This window comes from Dendrobates tinctorius, unplaced genomic scaffold, assembly GCF_039654945.1.
Source record: "Dendrobates tinctorius isolate UK_male_01 unplaced genomic scaffold, ASM3965494v1 ptg000073l, whole genome shotgun sequence".
Classification (NCBI taxonomy): Eukaryota; Metazoa; Chordata; class Amphibia; order Anura; family Dendrobatidae; genus Dendrobates; species Dendrobates tinctorius.
Genome location: NW_027361741.1, coordinates 36,804,397 through 36,827,726, shown reverse-complemented (window position 1 = coordinate 36,827,726; position 23,330 = coordinate 36,804,397). Strand labels below are relative to the sequence as shown.

The following is a 23,330-nucleotide window of genomic DNA, read 5'->3' as shown; positions in this document are numbered from 1 at the left end:
TGTCCACAGCGTACACCGGAGCGTCTCCTCTCCCGGACCGTGTGTACACAGCGTACACCGGAGCGTCTCCTCTCCTGGACCGTGTGTACACAGCGAACACCGGAGCGTCTCCTCTCCCGGACCGTGTGTCCACAGCGTACACCGGAGGGTCTCCTCTCCTGGACCGTGTGTACACAGCGAACACCGGAGCGTCTCCTCTCCCGGACCGTGTGTACACAGCGAACATCGGAGCGTCTCCTCTCCTGGACCGCGTGTACACAGCGAACACCGGAGCGTCTCCTCTCCTGGACCGTGTGTACACAGCGAACACCGGAGCATCTCCTCTCCCGGACCGTGTGTACACCGGAGCGTCTCCTTTCCTGGACCGTGTGTACACAGCGAACACCGGAGCGTCTCCTCTCCTGGACCGTGTGTACACAGCGTACACCGGAGGGTCTCCTCTCCTGGACCGTGTGTACACAGCGTACACCGGAGCGTCTCCTCTCCTGGACCGCGTGTACACAGCGTACACCGGAGGGTCTCCTCTCCTGGACCGTGTGTACACAGCGAACACCGGAGCGTCTCCTCTCCTGGACCGTGTGTACACAGCGTACACCGGAGCGTCTCCTCTCCTGGACCGTGTGTACACAGCGAACACCGGAGCGTCTCCTCTCCTGGACCGTGTGTACACCGGAGCGTCTCCTCTCCTGGACCGTGCGTACACCGGAGCGTCTCCTCTCCTGGACCGTGTGTCCACAGTCCACGCCTCCAGACCAGAGGGAATAATGGATAGTAAATAACTACGCCCACTAGGAAAACACGTGATGCACCCGGCTCACCGCGCCTGCGCGTACCCTGCAGAGCGGATTGTGTGGACGCGCTTTGTGCTCGTAACTCCCGAGCGCGCAGCCGCGGCCTCTCCGCCAGTGTTAGTCCGGTGCCCGCTGCCTGTATCTTCTCGTCTGCCATGGGCCTGCCCCCCTGGGATAACCGTCCCCTTGACAACTGAGCTCGGGCCGACATGTTGTGTGCACAGTCTCAGAGCCGTCGCTGACAAACACAGGGCCGGAGCCCCGACCCCCCTGAGGAGACGCCGCCATGGCCGAGCAGACCTATTCGTGGTGAGAGGGGCTGGTGTGGTGGGGATGTGACTGGCGCTGGGCCGTAGTGACCGGGCGCCGCGGTCTCGGCTTTGTCTGGGCCCCGGAGGGCCGTGCACAGAGGTCGTTGTGGGCCCGGTAATCGGTGGTGACTGCGGGCGGATGCGGCGGGCAGGATGGCGGCCGCAGATTGTGCTGTGGATTGGACCCGCTGCTGCCGCCTTTGTATGTGCGGTTCCTGAGTGTACAATGGGGGGCTCTATGTAAACAATGGCTTTGTGCCCGTCCTGTGCCGTCCCCAACCCCCAGGGCCCAGTGACTGCTGGCCGGGGTGAATGCTCCTCCAGGGGTCTCATAGTGGGGGGCATTTTCTGTAGTGATCTGGATGACAATGGGAAGCCCAGTGCTGACCTGTTGCAGCCGGCCGTCCCATGTCCCCTCATCCCCGGTGCTGGGACTCAGGACTCCTCAGTTTTGGGTTCTGGACTGGGCTTGAGGACTAGCGTGTCACCTTCTGTCTGTACAGAAGACATGGACATTTAGGGAGAGGAACTGGAGCAACAAAGCTGTCAGTATCATGTGCTTTGTTCTTTTAATTTTCCCTTCTAGAGGTAAAATAACATGTAGGACCAATTTTATAATATCGAGGGCTGATGCGGGCTGGTTACCTGGCTAGTGATGCTCCATAAGCGTGAGTTTGTGTGTTGGGGGTTACCCATGTCCAGAAACGCAGCAGGGACTTTTGCTTTCTGATGTTAGACTGCATGCAATGCAGTGATGTGCCTGCAAATTGTGAAACTTGCTGCATGCCTGGAGGGTATTCCTGCACAATGCATGGCCCGCCCAGAAGGGTCCCATGTGTCCCAGCACAGGAACGGCAGTCACAGTGCATAGCGTATCATTGCGGTCAGTCTAACTTGATTTGGATGGCATTCACTCAGAGCCCACCTGATAAAGCTTGTAGTGATATTTCTAAGTTGCTGTAGTTCCCCAAAAGTTTATAAATTAGCTGTATGCCTACATAGGTCTGCACCATCCACAAAGTAGGGCTCGCGCTACACTGTAATCCCATACTGCCGGCATTATGCCAGAATAAGGAAATGGGCATCAGTGTGTTTGAACAGATTGATATTTCAACACTTATTCATGTAAATGTTATCAGCACCTCTGAGGCCCCCACCACAAATGCCTACCGATTTCCTTTTAATTTTTTAAGGGACTGCCAAAGCACAGTGCCCAGCTATCTCTGGCAGTCCCATATACAATGAATAGCGCAGCTCCATTCTAACAGGGCATTTCAGAACTCTGTTTTCAGGATTGGGGGGGTCCAATTCTGTCACTGTATATTCACTCATAAGGCCAAGTTATGTTCCCATGTGTGAAAGTGCTGCCTCTTTTTTTATTTTTCAGGTGTCTACACCAAAATACACATTGTCTGATTGTCTTTGCTGCATTTTTCCCTTTTGTTTTTTTTGTCCAGTTTTGGCTCAATATTTTTTAATGCATTTTTTGTTAGTGCACAAACACTTTGGTCCCAATTGTTTTTCACCCGGGTTTTTATAAGGGGGCAGGGTGGAGAAGTCTCTTAAAGGGAACCTGTCACCAGGTTTGAGCGATATGAGATACGGCCACCATCTCTCAGGCCTGATATACAACATGCTATAATGCGGTATATCTGCCCCCATCCTACTCTAATCCTCAAGTGAAGTAAGATTGTGGGGAGGTGCACACGGAGGCGCATGTCACTTGGGGCCTTGCCTAATTCATTAAATCAAATCTATCTCCAGGTTTGATCAATATAAGACCACCACCTTTCCGGCCTGATATATACAGCCTCTTAGGGTATATTTCCACGGTCAGGAAACGCTGCATACAGCCGCAGCCCTCACTAGGGCAGAGTAAAGTACTGCACTGCACATGCGCCGGTGATCTTTGATCCTTCCCAGCGCCTGCGCACTGCAGTACTTTCCTCTGCCCTCATCAGGGTAGAGAAGTACACCTGAGCAGGTGCGCAATGTCGGGGAGACTGTGTGGATGAGGTAGGGACTTGTCATCGACACAAAACAAGGAGAACAGAATCAAAAGAAGAAAGGAGGCGCCGGACCAAGATCAGCAACACCCCTGGGACCAGACTGCCCTGCAGATCAGTATAATAAAAAGGTCTTTTTCTTGTCTTGCTGGTCAGGTTGGGGTCTTATATACGGTAGTTTGTAATTCTGTATATCTGGCCTTATACGTGGTGGCCTTACCTCATATCGGTCAAACCTGGAGACAAGTTGGCTTTAATGAATTAGGCGAGACCCAAAGTGGAATGCACCTCCCCACAATCTTACTTCACTCAATGATTGGAGTAGGATTTGTGGCATAAGAAATGCTGCTTGTTATGAATTTGAGCAGGGGTCGATGCACCGCGCTGGGCACAACTGTCGTGAATCACCAAGTCACAACATTTTTTGCACAACTTTGCCTTGCCAAAAGTATTTGCGACTTTCCAGTGATTTGTACCAATTCTGACATAAAAGCTTAGATGAATTGCAGAGATAACTTGCAGTCTTATTCATAGAATCAAATTTTTTTAGGCCCCCCCCCCACTCATAAAAGCCTATAGAGAAAAAAATTACTAAATATGAAAAGTCAAACACAGTGGGCTTGGGTTTTCCAATCAGATCATGATACATGGACATCTTAATTCAGCCTTTAGGGGTTTTCTGATTAAGACAAAGGGCTCTCTGCCGAATTAAAGGCTACGTGCCTTATTGCAGCTAGAGACGCCAACAAATGGCTCTTGTGGACGCAGCCTGTCCATGTATCACATGATCAAAAGAGTATAGCTAGTATTGAAAGCTACATAAGGCCTGATTCACACATCCATCCATGTACGCACTGACCACAGGTCTTACCTGTACTCATAGGCATATACAGACTACAAAATATGGATATGTGAATCCACCTCATTCTTTGCATAGATGCATTGAAAAATGGTAAGCTTTACCTGACTTATGTTTTTTAAACCAGTCATTCTTAGCCTTAGGCTACAAGTCTACCGTGACTGTAGACTAGTGAATCCTCACTGTGCTGTGATGATTCACCGGTGCCTATGCTGAGAGCGAACAGTCATGTGACCGCATGTATGTGATTTGCTTTCTTCTGGCCGCGTTCCGACTAGACGTGTCTGACCTTGCTCAATGCAATTGCATTGAGCGAGGCCACGCACGTCTAGTCAGCAAGTGACCATATGCACGCAAATATCATACTTGAGGTCACCCTACCTGCACCAGAAAATCCTCAGCGTGCAAGTGTACGCGATGTGAGGATCCACAAGTCTGCATCCACATACGGTGACAGTAGACTCAAGGGTGGACAACCCCTTTAAACTATAAGGCATCATCTTGATGTTGTGGAGACAGGTTTTATCTAAGTGATCATATGCTGTCCAGTCCTTTCTACGATTGAAAGTTTAACAACATAACTGACCAATTTTGTACTTACTTAAATGTTATGTAAGAGACAAAAGATAAAATTAAGAGAGTCTCTATTTAAAAGGAATCTGTCAGTAGGAAGATCCACCCTCCTAAGCAGTAGATGGACACTCAGGTCATAGGAAGCTGAATAAAATCATATCTTGCGATCTGCGTATATGTAAATGGCCTCTTCCAGGCTCTGGGGAGGATGCTGTCTGGAAGATAACTCTGCCTCTAGAGATTATTATAAATAGAAGGGGGAGTTAATACATCACAGCCATTGCACATCACCCTTGTAACTCCTCCTTCTATTTATAATAATCTCTGGAGGCAGCGTTATCTTCCAGACAACATCCTCCCCAGAGCCTGGAAGACGCAGTTTACATAAAGTGATGAAATGTGGTTACAGATTCCCTTTTAAAGAGGTTGTCCACAACTATGTGTATATTGATTTAAAGGGAGTCTGTCACCCTTTTTTTGGACTATGAGCTACCGGCATCGACATCAGGGGCTTATCTACAGCATTCTGTAATGCTGTAGATAAGCCCCTGATGTAACCTGAAAGATAAGAATAAAGAGTTAGATTATACTCACCGGGGGGGGCGGTCTGGTCTCGGTCCATTGGGTGTTGCGGTCCGGCGCCTCCCATCATCATACGATGCCATCCTCTTCTTCCCTTCCTGTCGTGGCTCCAACGCAGGCGCATTGCCCTGCCCTGTTGAGGGCAGAGCAGAATACTGCAGTGCGCAGGTGACGGACCTCTCCCGGCGCCTGCGCACTGCAGGACTCTGCTCTGCCCTCAACAGGGCAGGGCAATGCGCCTGCGTTGGAGCCACGACAGGAAGGGAAGAAGAGGATGGCATCGTATGATGATGGGAGGCGCCGGACTAGACGGCGACACCAATTGGACCGGACGCCGGGGTGAGTATAATCTAACTCTTTTTTTCTCATCTTTCAGGTTACATCGGAGGCTTATCTACAGCATTACAGAATGCTGTAGATAAGCCCCTGATGATGATGCCGGCAGCTCATAGTCCAAAAAAAAGGGTGACAGATTCCCTTTAAACCTTGGAAATGAGGCTTTCTTGTGTTACCAAATGTGCCTGTGAGTGGCTTTTCTAAATAATCATAGCAAAAAAAACAATAAAACCTGGAAATAAAAATGCAGTCCGATGTAATCAGGTTTATAGATAAGTTGTAAAAAATACGGTAGTAATCTGTTTTTTTAGAATGTTGCCAGTAATTGCAGCACTCATTGCCATCAAAATGACACAGTTCACTAGAAATCTAACCCCACGTTATTAAAGACTGTCATACGACACAACTGACACATTGTCATGGCTTTTATCATGAACAGAAACAGGCTCAAATATGACCAAATGTAAAGAAAAAAAAATGCAAGAAATTATGTGGGATTAGAAGCATGTGAAAACATGACTTGTTTTGACCACAAAAAAATACATGTAATCATTGATATGTTTTCATCTTGTTGATTAATCATCATACTATCATGTTAGACTTTTGGAGCAAAAGCGTCTCTTGGTTTAAAGTACAGTAATTGTCCCAACCCTTGTTTATCACAGGGTGTGATATTTTCTGAAAAAGCCAAAGATGAATGAAGCATGTTTTTGCTTTGATGTGTCCTTGTTGCTAAGGTATATATGGGTTAGACTTGTTTCATGTGCTTATTAGTTGATTAAGTAAAAGTCAAGCACTTATTACTCGCCTCCTCAAAAACGTTTTGTTTGTCAAGGTGGATCCTTTTCATAGGTGTGGTAATCTTTTATCAGAAAGTATGAAAGCAAGCGATTGTCGGTCAAATAGGGTGTACAGTATGCCAATACATTACAATACCACCATAAAGTGGTGGGTCCATCATGTGCCTATTCAACCCCCAAGATTTTTTCACATTTTGCCCTTTTTTTTGTAGTATACTTACCTGCATTTAATCTTTCTTCTTTCTTCTCTTCAGACTCAACATTGATTCCCAAATTTTACCCTGGATTGTTTTCCTTTATGCTCTGCTATTGATCCCATGATGTATCAGTACTCTACTAAATGACCAGCTAGTTCCAATAACCTCTGTATGTAGTCATTATGCATCTGCATTAAGATTACCTCTAATGTGGCAGGAGCCAGTCATCATCAGTGGATGTGATAGACTCTGTGGAGAAATTCATTGGCACAGTCCATGCAATTTCATCATATAGGCAGTTTTGGTGACCCCATTCAAAGAACATAATGCGATGTAATTCCTTGGTAGACCATGAGATCAGATGACTTAACCACTGAATCATAGACTCATAGAATGTTTGTTTTTAGGGTATGTTTCCACGTTCATTATTTGCTGTGGAATGGACGCTGCGTACAGCCGCAGCGGCCAGATGTTACAGCATAGTGGAGGGGATTTTATGAAATCCTGTCTCCACTATGCGTTCAAAGACTCAGGTGGCAGACCTGCATAACCGGACATGCGGCATGTCTTGTTGAGACGCTCAGTGTCCACAAAATAAATAACACAGTCTAATGTATAGGATGCGGTGATTCCGCGTGTGTTCAGTGAACACATGCGGAATCACCGCGCGTACAAAACCGGCTGCACTTTGGACGCAGCGGGCGTGTGCTGCGTCCAAAGAGCTGCCGTTTCCTAAACATGGAAACATACCCTAAGGCAGTGGTCCCCAACCTTTTTTGCACCAGGGACCGGCTTGAACCAAGACCATTCTTCCATGGCCCGGCAGGGCGGGGATGGAGGTGTGACAGGGGTGGGGCTTTGGTCATAAGGGGGCGGGGCTATGGACGCAGTTGTAGTTTAGCAGTGCATATTTATCATTTAATTATAACATTTTTAATGTGACTCAACTCACCATAGGTTTTGAATGAGTGGGAGCACAGGGCTTGTTTCTCTGTTTCAGTGGGAGCACTGGGCTACTTCTACTGATGACCGTCACTGCTAATGATGATTGGAACCTACAAGGAAATGGAGCATTGAGCACTTAAGAACAATTGTACTGGAGTACTGTACATGCTGATTATTTTCTAATCATCAGAAAATGTATGTGTGGTCCCCCCCGTCCAGCTCTGTGTGGCTCCCCCTGTTGTATGCATGGCTCCCCTGTCCCATCCTGTATACATGGCTCTGCTCCCATCCTGTATACATGGCTCCGCTCCCATCCTCCCATCCTGTATGCATGGCTCTGCTCCCACTCTTCTATCCTGTATACATGGCTCCCCTGTCCCATCCTGTATGCATGGCTCCGCTCCCACTCTCCCTCCCTTGTATACATGGCTTCGCTCCCACTCTCCCGGCCTCCCTTGTATATATGGCTCCGCTCCCACTCTCCCTCCCTTGTATATATGGCTCGGCTTCCACTCTCCCTCCCTTGTATATATGGCTCCGCTCCCACTCTCCCTCCCTTATATATATGGCTCCGCTCCCACTCTCCCTCCCTTGTATATATGGCTCCGCTCCCACTCTCCCTCCCTTATATATATGGCTCCGCTCCCATTCTCCCTCCCCTGTGTATATGGCTCCGCTCCCACTCTCCCTCCCCTGTGTATATGGCTCCGCTCCCACTCTCCCTCCCCTGTATATATGGCTCCGCTCCCATTCTCCCTCCCTAGTATATATGGCTCCGCTCCCACTCTCCCTCCCCTGTATATATGGCTCCGCTCCCATTCTCCCTCCCTAGTATATATGGCTCCGCTCCCACTCTCCCTCCCCTGTATATATGGCTCCGCTCCCATTCTCCCTCCCTAGTATATATGGCTCCGCTCCCACTCTCCCTCCCCTGTATATATGGCTCCGCTCCCACTCTCCCTCCCTTGTATATATGGCTCCACTCCCCCTCCCCTGTATATATGGCTCTGCTCCCATTCTCCCTCCCCTGTGTATATGGCTCCGCTCCCATTCTCCCTCCCCTGTATATATGGCTCCACTCCCACTCTCCCTCCCCTGTATATATGGCTCTGCTCCCATGCTCCCTCCCTTGTATATATGGCTCCGCTCCCATTCTCCCTCCCCTGTATATATGGCTCCACTCCCACTCTCCCTCCCCTGAATATATGGCTCCACTCCCACTCTCCCTCCCCTGTATATATGGCTCTGCTCCCATTCTCCCTCCCCTGTAGATATGGCTCCACTCCCACTCTCCCTCCCCTGTATATATGGCTCTGCTCCCATTCTCCCTCCCTTGTATATATGGCTCCGCTCCCATTCTCCCTCCCCTGTATATATGGCTCCGCTCCCACTCTCCCTCCCCTGTATATATGGCTCTGCTCCCATTCTCCCTCCCTTGTATATATGGCTCTGCTCCCACTCTCCCTCCCCTGTATATATGGCTCTGCTCCCACTCTCCCTCCCCTGTATATATGGCTCTGCTCCCATTCTCCCTCCCCTGTATATATGGCTCTGCTCCCACTCTCCCTCCCCTGTGTATATGGCTCCACTCCCACTCTCCCTCCCTTGTATATATGGCTCTGCTTCCACTCTCCCTCCCCTGTGTATATGGCTCCACTCCCACTCTCCCTCCCTTGTATATATGGCTCCGCTCACACTCTCCCTCCCTTGTATATATGGCTCCGCTCCCACTCTCCCTCCCTTGTATATATGGCTCCGCTCCCACTCTCTCTCCCTTGTACAGTCATATGTAAAAGTTTGGGCACCCCTATTAATGTTAACCTTTTTTCTTAATAGCAATTTTGGTTTTTGCAACAGGTATTTCAGTTTCATATATCTAATAACTGATGGACTCAGTTATATTTCTGGATTCAAATGAGCTTTATTGTACTAACAGAAAATGTGCAATCTGCATTTAAACAAAATTTGACCGGTGCAAAAGTATGGGCACCCTTATCATTTTCTTGATTTGAACACTCCTAACTACTTTTTACTGACTTCCTGAAGCACTAAATTGGTTTTGTAACCTCATTGAGCTTTGAACTTCATAGCCAGGTGTATCAAATCATGAGAAAAGGTATTTAAAGTGGCCACTTGCAAGTAGTTCTCCTATTTGATTCTCCTATGAAGAGTGGCATCATGGGCTCCTCAAAACAACTCTCAAATGATCTGAAAACAAAGATTATTCAACATAGCTTTTCAGGGGAAGGATACAAAAAGTTGTCTCAGAGATTTAACCTGTCAGTTTCCACTGTGAGGAACATAGTAAGGAAATGGAAGAACACAGGTACAGTTCTTGTTAAGCCCAGAAGTGGCAGGCCAAGAAAAATATCAGAAAGGCAGAGAAGAAGAATGCTGAGAACAGTCAATGACAATCCACAGACCACCTCCAAAGACCTGCAGCATCATCTTGCTGCAGATGGTGTCACTGTGCATCGGTCAACAATACAGCGCACTTTGCACAAGGAGAAGCTGTATGGGAGAGTGATGCGAAAGAAGCCGTTTCTGCAAGCATGCCACAAACAGAGTCGCCTGAGGTATGCAAAAGCACATTAGAACAAGCCAGTTACATTTTGGAAGAAGGTCCTGTGGACTGATGAAACAAAGATTGAGTTGTTTGGTCATACAAAAAGGCGTTATGCATGCGCTGTATTGTTGACCGATGCACAGTGACACCATCTGCAGCAAGATGATGCTGCAGGTCTTTGGAGGTGGTCTGTGGATTGTCCTTGACTGTTCTCACCATTCTTCTTCTCTGCCTTTCTGATATTTTTCTTGGCCTGCCACTTCTGGGCTTAACAAGAACTGTACCTGTGTTCTTCCATTTCCTTACTATGTTCCTCACAGTGGAAACTGACAGGTTAAATCTCTGAGACAACTTTTTGTATCCTTCCCCTGAAAAGCTATGTTGAATGATCTTTGTTTTCAGATCATTTGAGAGTTGTTTTGAGGAGCCCATGATGCCACTCTTCATAGGAGAACTACTTGCAAGTGGCCACTTTAAATACCTTTTCTCATGATCTGATACACCTGGCTATGAAGTTCAAAGCTCAATGAGGTTACAAAACCAATTTAGTGCTTCAGGAAGTCAGTAAAAAGTAGTTAGGAGTGTTCAAATCAAGAAAATGATAAGGGTGCCCATACTTTTGCACCGGTCAAATTTTGTTTAAATGCAGATTGCACATTTTCTGTTAGTACAATAAACCTCATTTGAATCCAGAAATATAACTGAGTCCATCAGTTATTAGATATATGAAACTGAAATAGCTGTTGCAAAAACCAAAATTGTTATAAAGAAAAAAGGTTAACATTAATAGGGGTGCCCAAACTTTTACATATGACTGTATATATGGCTCCGCTCCCACTCTCCCTCCCTTGTATATATGGCTCAACTCCAACACTACCTCCCTTGTATATATGGCTCCGCTCCCATTCTCCCTCCCTTGTATACATGGCTCCGCTTCCACTCTCCCTCCCTTGTATATATGGCTCTGCTCCCACTCTCCCTCCCCTGTATATACGGCTCCACTCCCACTCTCTCTCCCTTATATATATGGCTCCGCTCCCATTCTCCCTCCCTTGTATATATGGCTCCACTCCCATTCTCCCTCCCCTGTGTATATGGCTCTGCTCCCATTCTCCCTCCCCTGTGTATATGGCTCCGCTCCCATTCTCCCTCCCTTATATTTATGGCTCCGCTCCCATTCTCCCTCCCTTATATTTATGGCTCCGCTCCCATTCTCCCTCCCTTATATTTATGGCTCCGCTCCCACTCTCCCTCCCTTGTATACATGGCTTCGCTCCCACTCTCCCGGCCTCCCTTGTATATATGGCTCCGCTCCCACTCTCCCTCCCTTGTATATATGGCTCTGCTTCCACTCTCCCTCCCCTGTGTATATGGCTCCACTCCCACTCTCCCTCCCTTATATTTATGGCTCCGCTCCCACTCTCCCTCCCTTGTATACATGGCTTCGCTCCCACTCTCCCGGCCTCCCTTGTATATATGGCTCTGCTTCCACTCTCCCTCCCCTGTGTATATGGCTCCACTCCCACTCTCCCTCCCTTATATTTATGGCTCTGCTCCCATTCTCCCTCCCTTATATTTATGGCTCTGCTCCCATTCTCCCTCCCTTATATTTATGGCTCCGCTCGGCTCCCCCATCCTCCCCATCATACTTACCCTCACGTCGCTGAACTTCCTTCCCGTCGCTGCACGTCCCTGCATCTCGCGGCGCTTCAGCTTCTTCCTGTGCGGAGCGGTCACGTGATACCGCTCATTAAGGTCCATGAATATGGACGCCACGCCTATGGGAGATGAGTGGCGTCCATATTCATGACCTTAAATGAGCGGTAGCATGTGACCGCTCAGCGCTGGATGAAGCCGCCGCGGGATGCAGGGTGAGTATCAGCTGCTGCACCGCCCCCTGGCTCCCCTTGTGTCCGCGGACCGGCAAGGGCAATGCAACGGCCCGGTGCTGGGCCGCGGACCGGCGGTTGGGGACCCCTGCCCTAAGGGACCTCCAGGATCATCATGTCCAACCCCTGCTCAACGCTGGATTCACTAAACCATCTCAAACAGGTGTCTGTCCAGCCTCTGTTTGAAGACTTCATTTGAAGGAGAACTCGCCACCATTCATGGCAATCTGTTCCAATTATTGATCACCCTCACTGTCAAAAGTTTTTTTCTAATATCCCTTTCAGCTTCATTCCATTGCTGCTTGTTTCCATTTGCAAATGAGAATAAGGATGATCCCTCTACACTGTGATATCCCGTCAGATATTTGTAGACTGCTATTAAGTCTCCTCTTAGCCGCCTTTTTTTTTTTTTTGCAAGCTAAACATTCCCAGATCCTTTAACCATTCCTTGTAGGACATAGTTTGCAGTTTGAGCACCATCCTGGTAGCTCTTCTCTGTACTTGCTCATTTTTCAGTGTGGTTTTTAAAATTGTGGTGCCCAGAACTGGACACAGTATTCCAGATGAGGCCTAACCATGTAGGCATAGAGGGGGATAATTACTTCATGTGATGTGGACTCTATGCTTCTCTTAATACATCTTAGAACTGTTTGCCTTTTTGCTGCTGCATCACACTGACTCATGCGCAGTCTGTGATCTATTAGTATACCCAAGTCTTTTTCACATGTGCTGTTGCTTAGTTCTGTTCCTTCCATTCTGTAGATGTAATTTTCGTTTTTCTTGCCCAGATGTAGAATTTTGCATTTCTCCCTGTTAAATACCATTCAATTATTCGCTGCTCATTCTTCAAGCTTCTCCAGATCCTTCTGAATCCTTTCTCTGTCTTCTCTAGTGTTAGCTACAGGGCTGTGAAGTCGTAGTCATGGAGTCTGTGTCCACTTTGGTGGAGTTCGTATAAAATGGACCGACTCTGACTCCTAAAATATATATATAATTGAGTACAGTAGTTCTGTGCAGTATGTACTGTAAATATTTTCAGAATTTGGAGAATCTAGGCTTTTAATTGAGATTAATCTGTGCTGCACTTTACATGCTCAGTAGTGAGGCAGTGCTGTGGAGTTGCAAAGTCGGTGGTTTGGCTTATTGACTCCACCGCCCTGGTTAGCTATCTCTCCTAGCTTTGCATAGTCTATAAATTTGATTAGTTTACCTTCAGTTCCCTTTTCTAGATCATTTATAAAAATGTTGAACAACACTGCGGCCAGGAGAGAGCCTTGCGGTACCCCACTTGAAACACTTTTCCAATTTGATGTGCAACCACTTATTACCACTCTTTGAGTATGATCACTGAGCCAGTTATGAAGCCACCTAACTGTAGCGTTGTCACTCCCACTCTTGGTCATTTTTTTCAATAAAATATCTCATGCTATCCTTATCACATGCTTTGCTGAAGTCGAGATACATTATATCTTCCCCTTTCCATAATTCCACCCAGTCAGTGATTTCCATCAGAGAAGGAAATTTAGTCTAGCATGACTTGCTTGCTACAAACCCATGCTGGCTCTTGTTAATTAATATATTCTTATCCAAGTACTTAGGCTCGGTTCACATGTAGCGGAAATTACCGCGAGAGTTCCGGAATTCCATTCCGCGGGAAAATCGCATTTTAAATCCCCGCGATTTTCCAGCGGAAAAACTAGCATTTTGCAAGCGTAATTAGCTTGCAGAATTGCTAGCGTTTTCCAAGCGATCTGTAGCATCGCTTGGAGAACTGATTGACAGGTTGGTCACACTCGTCAAACATAGTGTTTGACTAGTGTGACCAACTTTTTACTATTGAGGCCGCCTATGCGGCATCAATAGTAAAAGATAGAATGTTAATAATAATAAAAAAAAATATTATTGTTCTCACCTTCCGACGTCCCGCGCAGCCTTCCCGCCTCTCTCCACGCCCCCGGTCCCAGTAATCCTTTGCGCCAATTACCGCGATGACGTCTGTTCTCAAAGGGATCGCGATGTCTCGCGGTCATTCGCGATGACTGCGAGAACGTATGTCATCGCTCGCAAAGGCTTACTGGGACCGGGAACGTGGAGAGAGGCGGGAAGGCTGCGCGGGACGTCGGAAGGTGAGAATAACAATATTTTTTATTTTAAAATCTATTTTTTACAGGGATATGGTACCCAAAGCTCGGAGGACAGTCTCCTCTCCTCCGGACCGTGGGTACCATCCGCAAATGTTCTGAATACTTTTCGCATGGTGTGCACAGCCACATGCGGAAAGTAAGCAGAACAATACATTCCTATGGGTGCGGGATCGCCGCGATTCCGCGAAATTGAGCATGCTGTGTTTTTTTTACAGCGAAGCAATTCCGCCGCGGTAAAACCCGCAGCATTAGCACAGCATTGCGGAACCCCATAGGAATGCATGGGATGCTTATTTTTTGCGTTTTCGCGGCAAAATCGCGCGGTTAAAACCGCCGCGGAAATGCGAAAAAAACGCCACGTGTGATCTCAGCCTTACGTACACGCTGTTTAATAATTTGTTCAAAGGTCTTTCCTGGTATAGAAGTAAGGCTCACTGGCCTATAACTTCCTGCTTTTATCTTCTTTCCTTTTTTGAAGATGTCATACGTTCAGTAGGAAATAAGGATTATCCCTGCGCTGTCGCAATAGTTAAATTCCAGGAGTAGCTAAGGGATTCAACGTGGTTTATTCAACGTGTTTTGGGGTTCAAGTGACCACTTCGTCGGGACATAACACATACAATGACTCCTTGAATCCCTAAACTACTCCTGGAATTTATCTATTGCGGCAGCTTGGGGATAATCCTTATTTCCTGTGGATCTGCAGCCGCCGCCACTTCTACATGCCTGTACTTCATTTCCACCAGGTGAGCAGTTCTCTTGGTGTTCTTTTTTTGTGTAACGTGGGATAAGACCCTATTGCGCTTTGTGTCTCCCCCCTTCTTCCTAATAGCTTTTTTGAAGATGGCGACAATATTTTCCCTTCTCCAATCTTCATGGTCTTCTCCTGTTCTCCAGGATTTTTCAAAGATTGTGGCTAGTGGTTCTGCAATTTCCTCCAACTTTTAATGCCCTAGGATGTAATTCATCTGGACCAGGAGATTTAAATTAATTTTAGCTAGATAAGTGTTCCCTCACCATTTTTCTGTTTATAAATAGTGTGGATTCTTTTATTCCTTTGAAAGCACCACAAAGATCAATTGATGTTACAATTGCTTTCTTAGAGAAGACAGATGCAAAATAGAAATGTAAAAGTTTGGCCTTCTCAACACCTTTTTTTTTTACCACTTCACCGTTTACATCCTGTAAAAAAAGTCCTATAGCATCTTTGACCTTTCATTTGCTTTTGACATACCCCTAAAATCTTTTTTTCAGGCTAAGTTCACACTTTTGTTTGGGTGCTCTGCGTAGGGATGCGTGCTTCTTCCCTTCAGATGTGCATGCATCCTGCTTACCTATCGTTAACATTGGGTATGTAGGGACATGTGTTGTAAGCGGATGTGTCCACGTGCGTCATTTTGACGTGCCCGCCGACCGCACAGGAATGCAACATGTGAAGTGTCGGGAAGCCACTGTAAATGTACTGACAGAAGATTTGACTGTGTGTGGGTTAATTTAGTTTGGAACATAATGTGATGTGAATAGAGCCACATTTGTGTATTTTCATTTTTAATGCATAGATAATATGGAGTTTCCTGATCCATGGGTCCATTGAACAAAATCTTGATATTTTACATTTGGCAGCTAGGTTTTTGCCTTGTGCATCACTGAAAACTGGGATGAGCAGGGCTCTAAAAAACGTATGTACCATGGGCCTCTTTCAGTGTGGTTTTCATGGCTTGTTACTTAGTTGCAACTGGCACAGTACAGCCTGGATATTACATTAATTTTGTCTTTTGTTTTTGTCTATAAACTATAGAGCACATACTTTTTGTATTGTGCCAAAACCCCTCCATGCCACATTATTCATACATGAGTTCCATTGTGTACAGATTAGTGTTCAGTTACAATATAACCTGTTCAACCAGCCACATGTGGCCTGATGCAGTCATTCAACAGGTTCATTGTCCAGTTTGACTGCTTTGACCATGTTGTTTATCCTTCCATATTAAATGCTGATGAGGTCACATATCAATATCTGTGCTAAGTACAGTAAAATGTAACCCCTGCAAGATAATCTGGAGTTTATCAAAACCATTAAAGTATACCTGTCGTGTGTGTTTGTGTACATAAGGTGGGTGTTTCTGGCCATCACATGACTTGGATCCCATGTATTCCAGCAGTTTTCCCTTTTGCTTACACTATCTATTCAGTTTTCCATCAACTTTGCTCTAAAATAGGTAGAGACTAGCTGTTATGTCTCTTATACCCCAGAACACCTACAGTTGTGGCCAAAAGTATTGACACCCCTGCAATTCTGTCAGATAATACTCAGTTTCTTCCTGAAAATGATTGCAAACACAAATTCTTTGTTATTATCGTCATTTAATTTGTCTTAAATGAAAAAACACAAAAAGAATTGTCCTAAAGCCAAACTGGATATAATTCCACACCAAACATAAAAAAGAGGGTGGACAAAAGTATTGGCACTGTTCGAAAATTCATGTGATGCTTCTCTAATTTGTGTAATTAACAGCACCTGTAACTTACCAGTGGCACCTAACAGGTGTTGGCAATAACTAAATCACACTTGCAGCCAGTTGACATGGATTAAAGTTGACTCAACCTCTGTCCTGTGTCCTTGTGTGTACCACATTGAGCATGGAGAAAAGAAAGAAGACCAAAGAACTGTCTGAGGACTTGAGAAACCAAATTGTGAGGAAGCATGAGCAATCTCAAGGCTACAAGTCCATCTCCAAAGACCTGAATGTTCCTGTGTCTACCGTGCGCAGTGTCATCAAGAAGTTTAAAGCCCATGGCACTGTGGCTAACCTCCCTAGATGTGGGCGGAAAAGAAAAATTGACAAGAGATTTCAACGCAAGATTGTGCAGATGTTGGATAAAGAACCTCGACTAACATCCAAACAAGTTCAAGCTGCCCTGCAGTCCGAGGGTACAACAGTGTCAACCCGTACTATCCGTCGGCGTCTGAATGAAAAGGGACTGTATGGTAGGAGACCCAGGAAGACCCCACTTCTTACCCCGAGACATAAAAAAGCCAGGCTGGAGTTTGCCAAAACTTACCTGAAAAAGCCTAAAACGTTTTGGAAGAATGTTCTGTGGTCAGATGAGACAAAAGTAGAGCTTTTTGGGCAAAGGCATCAACATAGAGTTTACAGGAGAAAAAAAGAGGCATTCAAAGAAAAAAACACGGTTCCTACTGTCAAACATGGCGGAGGTTCCCTGATGTTTTGAGGTTGCTTTGCTGCCTCTGGCACTGGACTGCTTGACCGTGTGCATGGCATTATGAAGTCTGAAGACTACCAACAAATTTTGCAGCATAATGTAGGGCCCAGTGTGAGAAAGCTGGGTCTCCCTCAGAGGTCATGGGTCTTCCAGCAGGACAATGACCCAAAACACACTTCAAAAAGCACTAGAAAATGGTTTGAGAGAAAGCACTGGAGACTTCTAAGGTGGCCAGCAATGAGTCCAGACCTGAATCCCATAGAACACCTGTGGAGAGATCTAAAAATGGCAGTTTGGAGAAGGCACCCTTCAAATATCAGGGACCTGGAGCAGTTTGCCAAAGAAGAATGGTCTAAAATTTCAGCAGAGCATTGTAAGAAACTAATTGATGGTTACCGCAAGCGGTTGGTTGCAGTTATTTTGGCTAAAGGATGTACAAGCAAGTATTAGGCTGAGGGTGCCAATACTTTTGTCTGGCCCATTTTTGGAGTTTTGTGTGAAATGATCAATGTTTTGCTTTTTGCTTCATTCTCTTTTGTGTGTTTTCATTTAAGACAAATTAAATGAAGATAATACCAAAGAATTTGTGTTTGCAATCATTTTCAGGAAGAAACTGAGTATTATCTGACAGAATTGCAGGGGTGTCAATACTTTTGGCCACAACTGTAGCTAAGAGAAACTTCTTACCCAAATGCACACAAGCAGATCCCTGGAGAAGTATTATTTAACTGAATTAAATTAAACTTTACATTGGGAATGTGCTTTTCTTTTGGAGATGGCTGATGGACAGGTCTGTCCAAATGGTCCTCCACCTGCAGCCATTATGTGGACATAAGTGTGGTCATTGTGTGAGGAAAGCTGCACTAACAAGAGAAAGTGGCCTACCTCTTTACCTGAGAATTTGTCAGCTTGTTATGCCAGTGTAAGGGGAAAGTTTTGAACTTTGGAACTTTTTTTTTTTCTGTCTGTGCTTCTCATCTGATTCAGGACCACATCTGAATTGGGTATGCAGACAAAAAAGAACCTGTAAGGGTATGTGCAGACAATCAGTAAACGCTGCGGGTTGTACGCTGTGTGCTTGTGCGTCGTCCAACCCATAGCGGCCAGATGTTACAGGATTGTGGATGGGAGTTCAAGAAATCCAATGTCCACTATGCGTCCACAGATCACCTGCGGAGACGAACACGTGGCATGTCAATTTCTCTTGCGGAGACAATAGAATATATTGGATGCAATGAATCCGCACGGTTCAGTGAACACATGCAGATTTACCTGTGTTCAATAGACTGCAGCGCTTTGGACGCAGCGAGCATGTGATGTGTCCAAAGCGCTGCCACTACCCTAAAAGATGCAAAGTTTGAAGTGAAAACCAATTGCAAAAATGTGATGCATGTATATGGTTGGCCCTTCAAAGTAAAAAGCAGGTCGAAAATAGCAAACTCAAAGCATACTGTGTTTAAAATTAAAAACCGCAACTGCCCTTACGTTCCACAAATCGGTGTTGTGCGCGTGGACTTGGAGTCTGCACTTAAGACTGTGTTCATATGCAGCAGTCTTTGCTGTTTTTTTTTTCTTTCTCTGCAGCCTAAGTATACTTTATTTGCAGAAAAACATTGAGTTCAAAACACCCCTCTTCCAGCATTTTTGCTGCTTTTTTTGGGTGCAGATTATAGGTGTGCTTTGTCTACAGAATTTGTTTAATAAAGTTAGTTTTACTCGCCAAAAATGATGTTACGGTTATTGCTGTTTTTTTTTTTTTTTTTTTCTTCTTCACTTTCTCATTGCATTCTGTACTGCAGGTTTCAAAACCGCTGCAGATTTCCAATTCAGTCGGGGAAAAAAAAACAAGTGTGTGAATGAAATTTCTGAAATCTCAAAGCTTTGACTGTCATTGTGAAAAGATGCTTTTAATTTGCATAAAAAACCAGTTAAAAGTGCTGCAAAAATACAACGTATGAGCATATCCATAGTATGACTCTGCACTGATGTTCTAAAACATTAATGCATTGTAAGCATCTTGCATGAAAAATTATGCAGCGTTGGGAGTGGCAATGTGGCTGTCACATGCGTCCAGACTTCCCCAGAGAAGATGAACATGGTTTATTACAAAGTTTACCTTCAATCTATATATACACAGTGCTGAATCAGTGTTTATGTATACAGATTGGGAAGCACTCACAGTACTTCTTCCTCCGGACCCAGTGATCATGTGACCACTGGGTGTAAGGAGGGTATGAGACCTGCTGGATCTTAGAAGACCCACTTAAGTCTGCTATGCAGTCAGTTGGCTAGATTTATCCTGTATCTGAGGCTAATATGCCAACCCCAGTTACATGAAGAAATCTGCAATAAAATAATGTATTCGCATATTGTAATACCTTCTAAAAATCTTTTTAGATTTCTTGAGGGGCACAGTGTGTGGAGAAAAAGGAAAAGAAGAATAAATATAACTAAAGTAGTAGTAATAACAAAAAACTACTGCAAGTCTGAATCACAGTTTCTGGACCCGACACTGTTTAACCCCTTCACCCCCAAGGGTGGTTTGCACGTTCATGACCGGGCCAATTTTTACAATTCTGACCACTGTACCTTTTATGAGGTCATAACTCTGGAACGCTTCCATGGATCCCGGTGATTCTTACATTGTTTTCTTGTGACATATTGTACTTCATGTTAGTGGTAAAATTTCATTCAAATAACTTGCGTTTATTTGTGAGAAAAACGGAAATTTGGCGAAAATTTTGAAAATTTCGCAATTTTCCAACTTTGAATTTTTATGCCCTTAAATCACAGAGATACGGCACACAAAAAACTTGATAACTAACATTTCCCACATGTTTACTTTACATCAGCACAATTTTGGAACCAAAATTTTTTTTTGTTAGGAAGTTATAAGGGTTAAAAGTTGACCAGCGATTTCTCATTTTTACAACACCATTTTATTTTTAGGACCACATCACATTTGAAGCCACTTTGAGGGGTCTATATGATAGAAAATACCCAAAAGTGACACCATTCTAAAAACTGCACCCCTTAAGGTGCTCAAAACCACATTCAAGAAGTTTATTAACCCTTTAGGTGCGTCACAGGAATTTTTTTGAATATTTAAAAAAAAATGAACATCTAACTTTTTTTCATAAAAAAAATACTTCAGGTTCAATTTTTTTTATTTTACCAAGGGTAACAGGAGAAATTGGACTGCAAAAGTTATTGTGCAATTTGTCCTGAGTACGCAGATACCTGATATGTGGGGGGGAACGACTGTTTCGGCGCATGGCAGAGCTCAGAATGGAAGGAGCGCCGTTTGACTTTTTCAATGCAAAATTGGCTGGAATTCAGATCGGACGCCATGTCACGTTTGGAGAGCCCCTGATGTACCTAAACAGTGGAAACCCCCGACAAGTGACCCCATTTTGGAAACTAGACCCCCCAAGGAACTTATCTAGATATGTGGTGAGAACTTTGAACCCACAAGGGCTTTACAAAAGTTTATAACGTACAGCGGTACAATTAAAAAATCATATTTTTTCCGCAAAAATGATCTTTTCACCCCAATTTTTATTTTCCCAAGGGTAACAGGACCCTAAAAGTTATTGTGCAATTTGTCCTGAGTACGCTGATACCCCACATGTGGGGGTAAACCACTATTTGGGCGCATGGCAGAGCTCGGAAGGGAAGCAGCGCCATTTGACGTTTTTGGCTGGAATTGAGATCCGACACCATGTCGCGTTTGGAAAACCCCTGATGTACCAAAACAGTGGAAACCCCCCACAAATGACACCATTTTGGAAACTAGACCCCCTAAGGAACTTATCTAGATGTGTGGTGAGCACTTTGACCCCCCCCCCCCAGTGCTTCACAGAAGTTTATAACGCCCGGGCGAGAAAATAAAAAATTCGTATTTTTTCCACAAACATGATTTTTTAGTCACCATTTTTTTATTTTCCCAAGGGTACCAGGAGAAATTGGACCCCAAAAGTTGTTGTCCAATTTGTCCTGAGTATGCTGATACCCCATATGTGGGAGAAAACTACTGTATGGGCACACGTCGGGGCTCGGAAGGGAAGTAGTGACGTTTTGGAATGCAGACTTTGATGGAATGGTCTGCGGGTGTCATGTTGCCTTTGGAGAGCCCCTAATGTACCTAAACAGTGGAAACCCCCCACAAATGACACCATTTTGTAAACTAGACCCCCCAAGGAACTTATCTAGATGTGTGGTGAGCACTTTGAACCCCCCAGTGCTTCACAGAAGTTTATAACGCCCGGGCGTGAAAATAAAAAATTCATATTTTTTCCACAAACATGATCTTTTAGTCACCATTTTTTTTATTTTCCCAAGGGTACCAGGAGAAATTGGACCTTAAAAGTTGTCCAATTTGTCCTGAGTATGCTGATACCCCATATGTGGGAGAAAACTACTGTATGGGCACACGTCGGGGCTCGGAAGGGAAGTAGTGACGTTTTGGAATGCAGACTTTGATGGAATGGTCTGCGGGTGTCATGTGCGTTTGGAGAGCCCCTGATGTACCTAAACTATTGAAACTCCCCACAAGTGACCCCATTTTGGACACTAGACCCCCCACGGAACTTATCTAGATGTGTGGTGAGCACTTTGAACCCCCAAGTGCTTCACAGAAGTTTATAACACTCGGACGTGAAAATAAAAAAATCATTTTTTTCCACAAAAATGATATTTTTGCCCCCAATTTTTTATTTTCCTAAGGGTAAAAGGAGAAATTGGACCCCAAAAATTGTTTTGCAATTTGTCCTGAGTAGGCTGATACCCTACATGTGGGGGTAAAACACTGTTTGGGCGCATGGCAGAGCTTGGAAGGGAAGGAGCACCATAGGACTTTTTCAACTCAGAATTGGCTGGAATTGAGATCAGACGCCATGTTGCATTTGGAGAGCCCCTGATGTGCCCAAACAGTGGAAACCCCCAATTCTAACTCCAACCCGAACCCCAACATGCCCCTAGCCCTAACCCTAGCCCTAACCCTAGCCCTAACCCTAATGGAAAAATGGAAATAAATACATTTTTTTTATTTTATTATTTTTCCCTAACTAAGGGGGTGATAACGGGGGGTTTGATTTACTATTTATGGCGGTTTTTATTTTTGGCAGCTGTCGCTCGCTAAAAGACGCTTTTTATTGTAAAAATTGTTTTTGCATCACCACATATTGAGAGCTATAATTTTTCCGTATTTTGACACACCGGGTCATGTGAGGTCTTATTTTTTGCGGGACGAGTTGACGTTTTTATTGGTACCATTTTCGGGCACGTGAAATTTTTTGATCGCTTTTTATTCCGATTTTTGGGACGCAGAATGAAGAAAAACCAGCGTTTCATGAATTTCTTTTGGGGGGGTGCGTTTACACCGTTCCGCGTGCGGTAAAATTGATAAAGCGGTTTTATTCGGGTCAGTACGGTTACAGCGATACCTCATTTAGGTCGTTTTTTTATGTTTTTGTCGGTTTTATGCAATGAAAACTATTTTATATAAAAAATATTTTTGCATCGCTTTATTCTGCGAGCTATAACTTTTTTATTTTTTCGCTGATGATGCTGTGTGGCGGCTCGTTTTTTGCGGGACAAGATGACGTTTTCAGCGGTACCATGGATATTTATATGCGTCTTTTTGATCGCGCGTTATTACACTTTTTGTTTGGCAGTATGATAATAAATCATTATTTTTTGCTTCGTTTTTTATTTTTATTTTTTAAGGGGTTCGCTAAAGGGGTTAACTAATGGGACAGTTTTATAGGGCGGGTCGTTACGGACGAGGCGATACCTAATGTGTACTTTTATTGTTTTTTTTTTTTTTATTATTTCCAAAAAATGGATTTATTGGGGGAATATTTTTTTTTTTTTTTTCTAATTTATTTGGCGATTTTTTTTTTAAATTATTTTTACACTTTTTTTTTTTTTTACTTTATTAAATAGTCCCAGGTGGGACATCACTGTCCTGTGACAGATCGCTGATCTGTCACATCACAGATCACTGTGACAGATCAGCGATCTGACACAGGCACTGCAGAAGGCTTCCTCATGCCTGCGCTTTGCAGGCACTGAGGAAGCCAGCTTCCTCAGGCCCCCGAAGGCC

General features: G+C 44.9%; 1 protein-coding gene across 1 annotated transcript in view; it reads left to right on the top strand.

Annotated features, from left to right (window-relative positions):
- The first annotated feature begins 793 nt into the window (after window positions 1-793).
- SPPL3 (signal peptide peptidase like 3) overlaps window positions 794-23,330 on the top strand; it is a 150,814-nt gene continuing 128,277 nt past the window's right edge. The window contains exon 1 of the mRNA XM_073582769.1: window positions 794-1,100. Coding sequence (XP_073438870.1) covers window positions 1,078-1,100 — 23 coding nt within the window. The 5' untranslated portion in view covers window positions 794-1,077. The remainder of the gene's footprint in view (window positions 1,101-23,330) is intronic.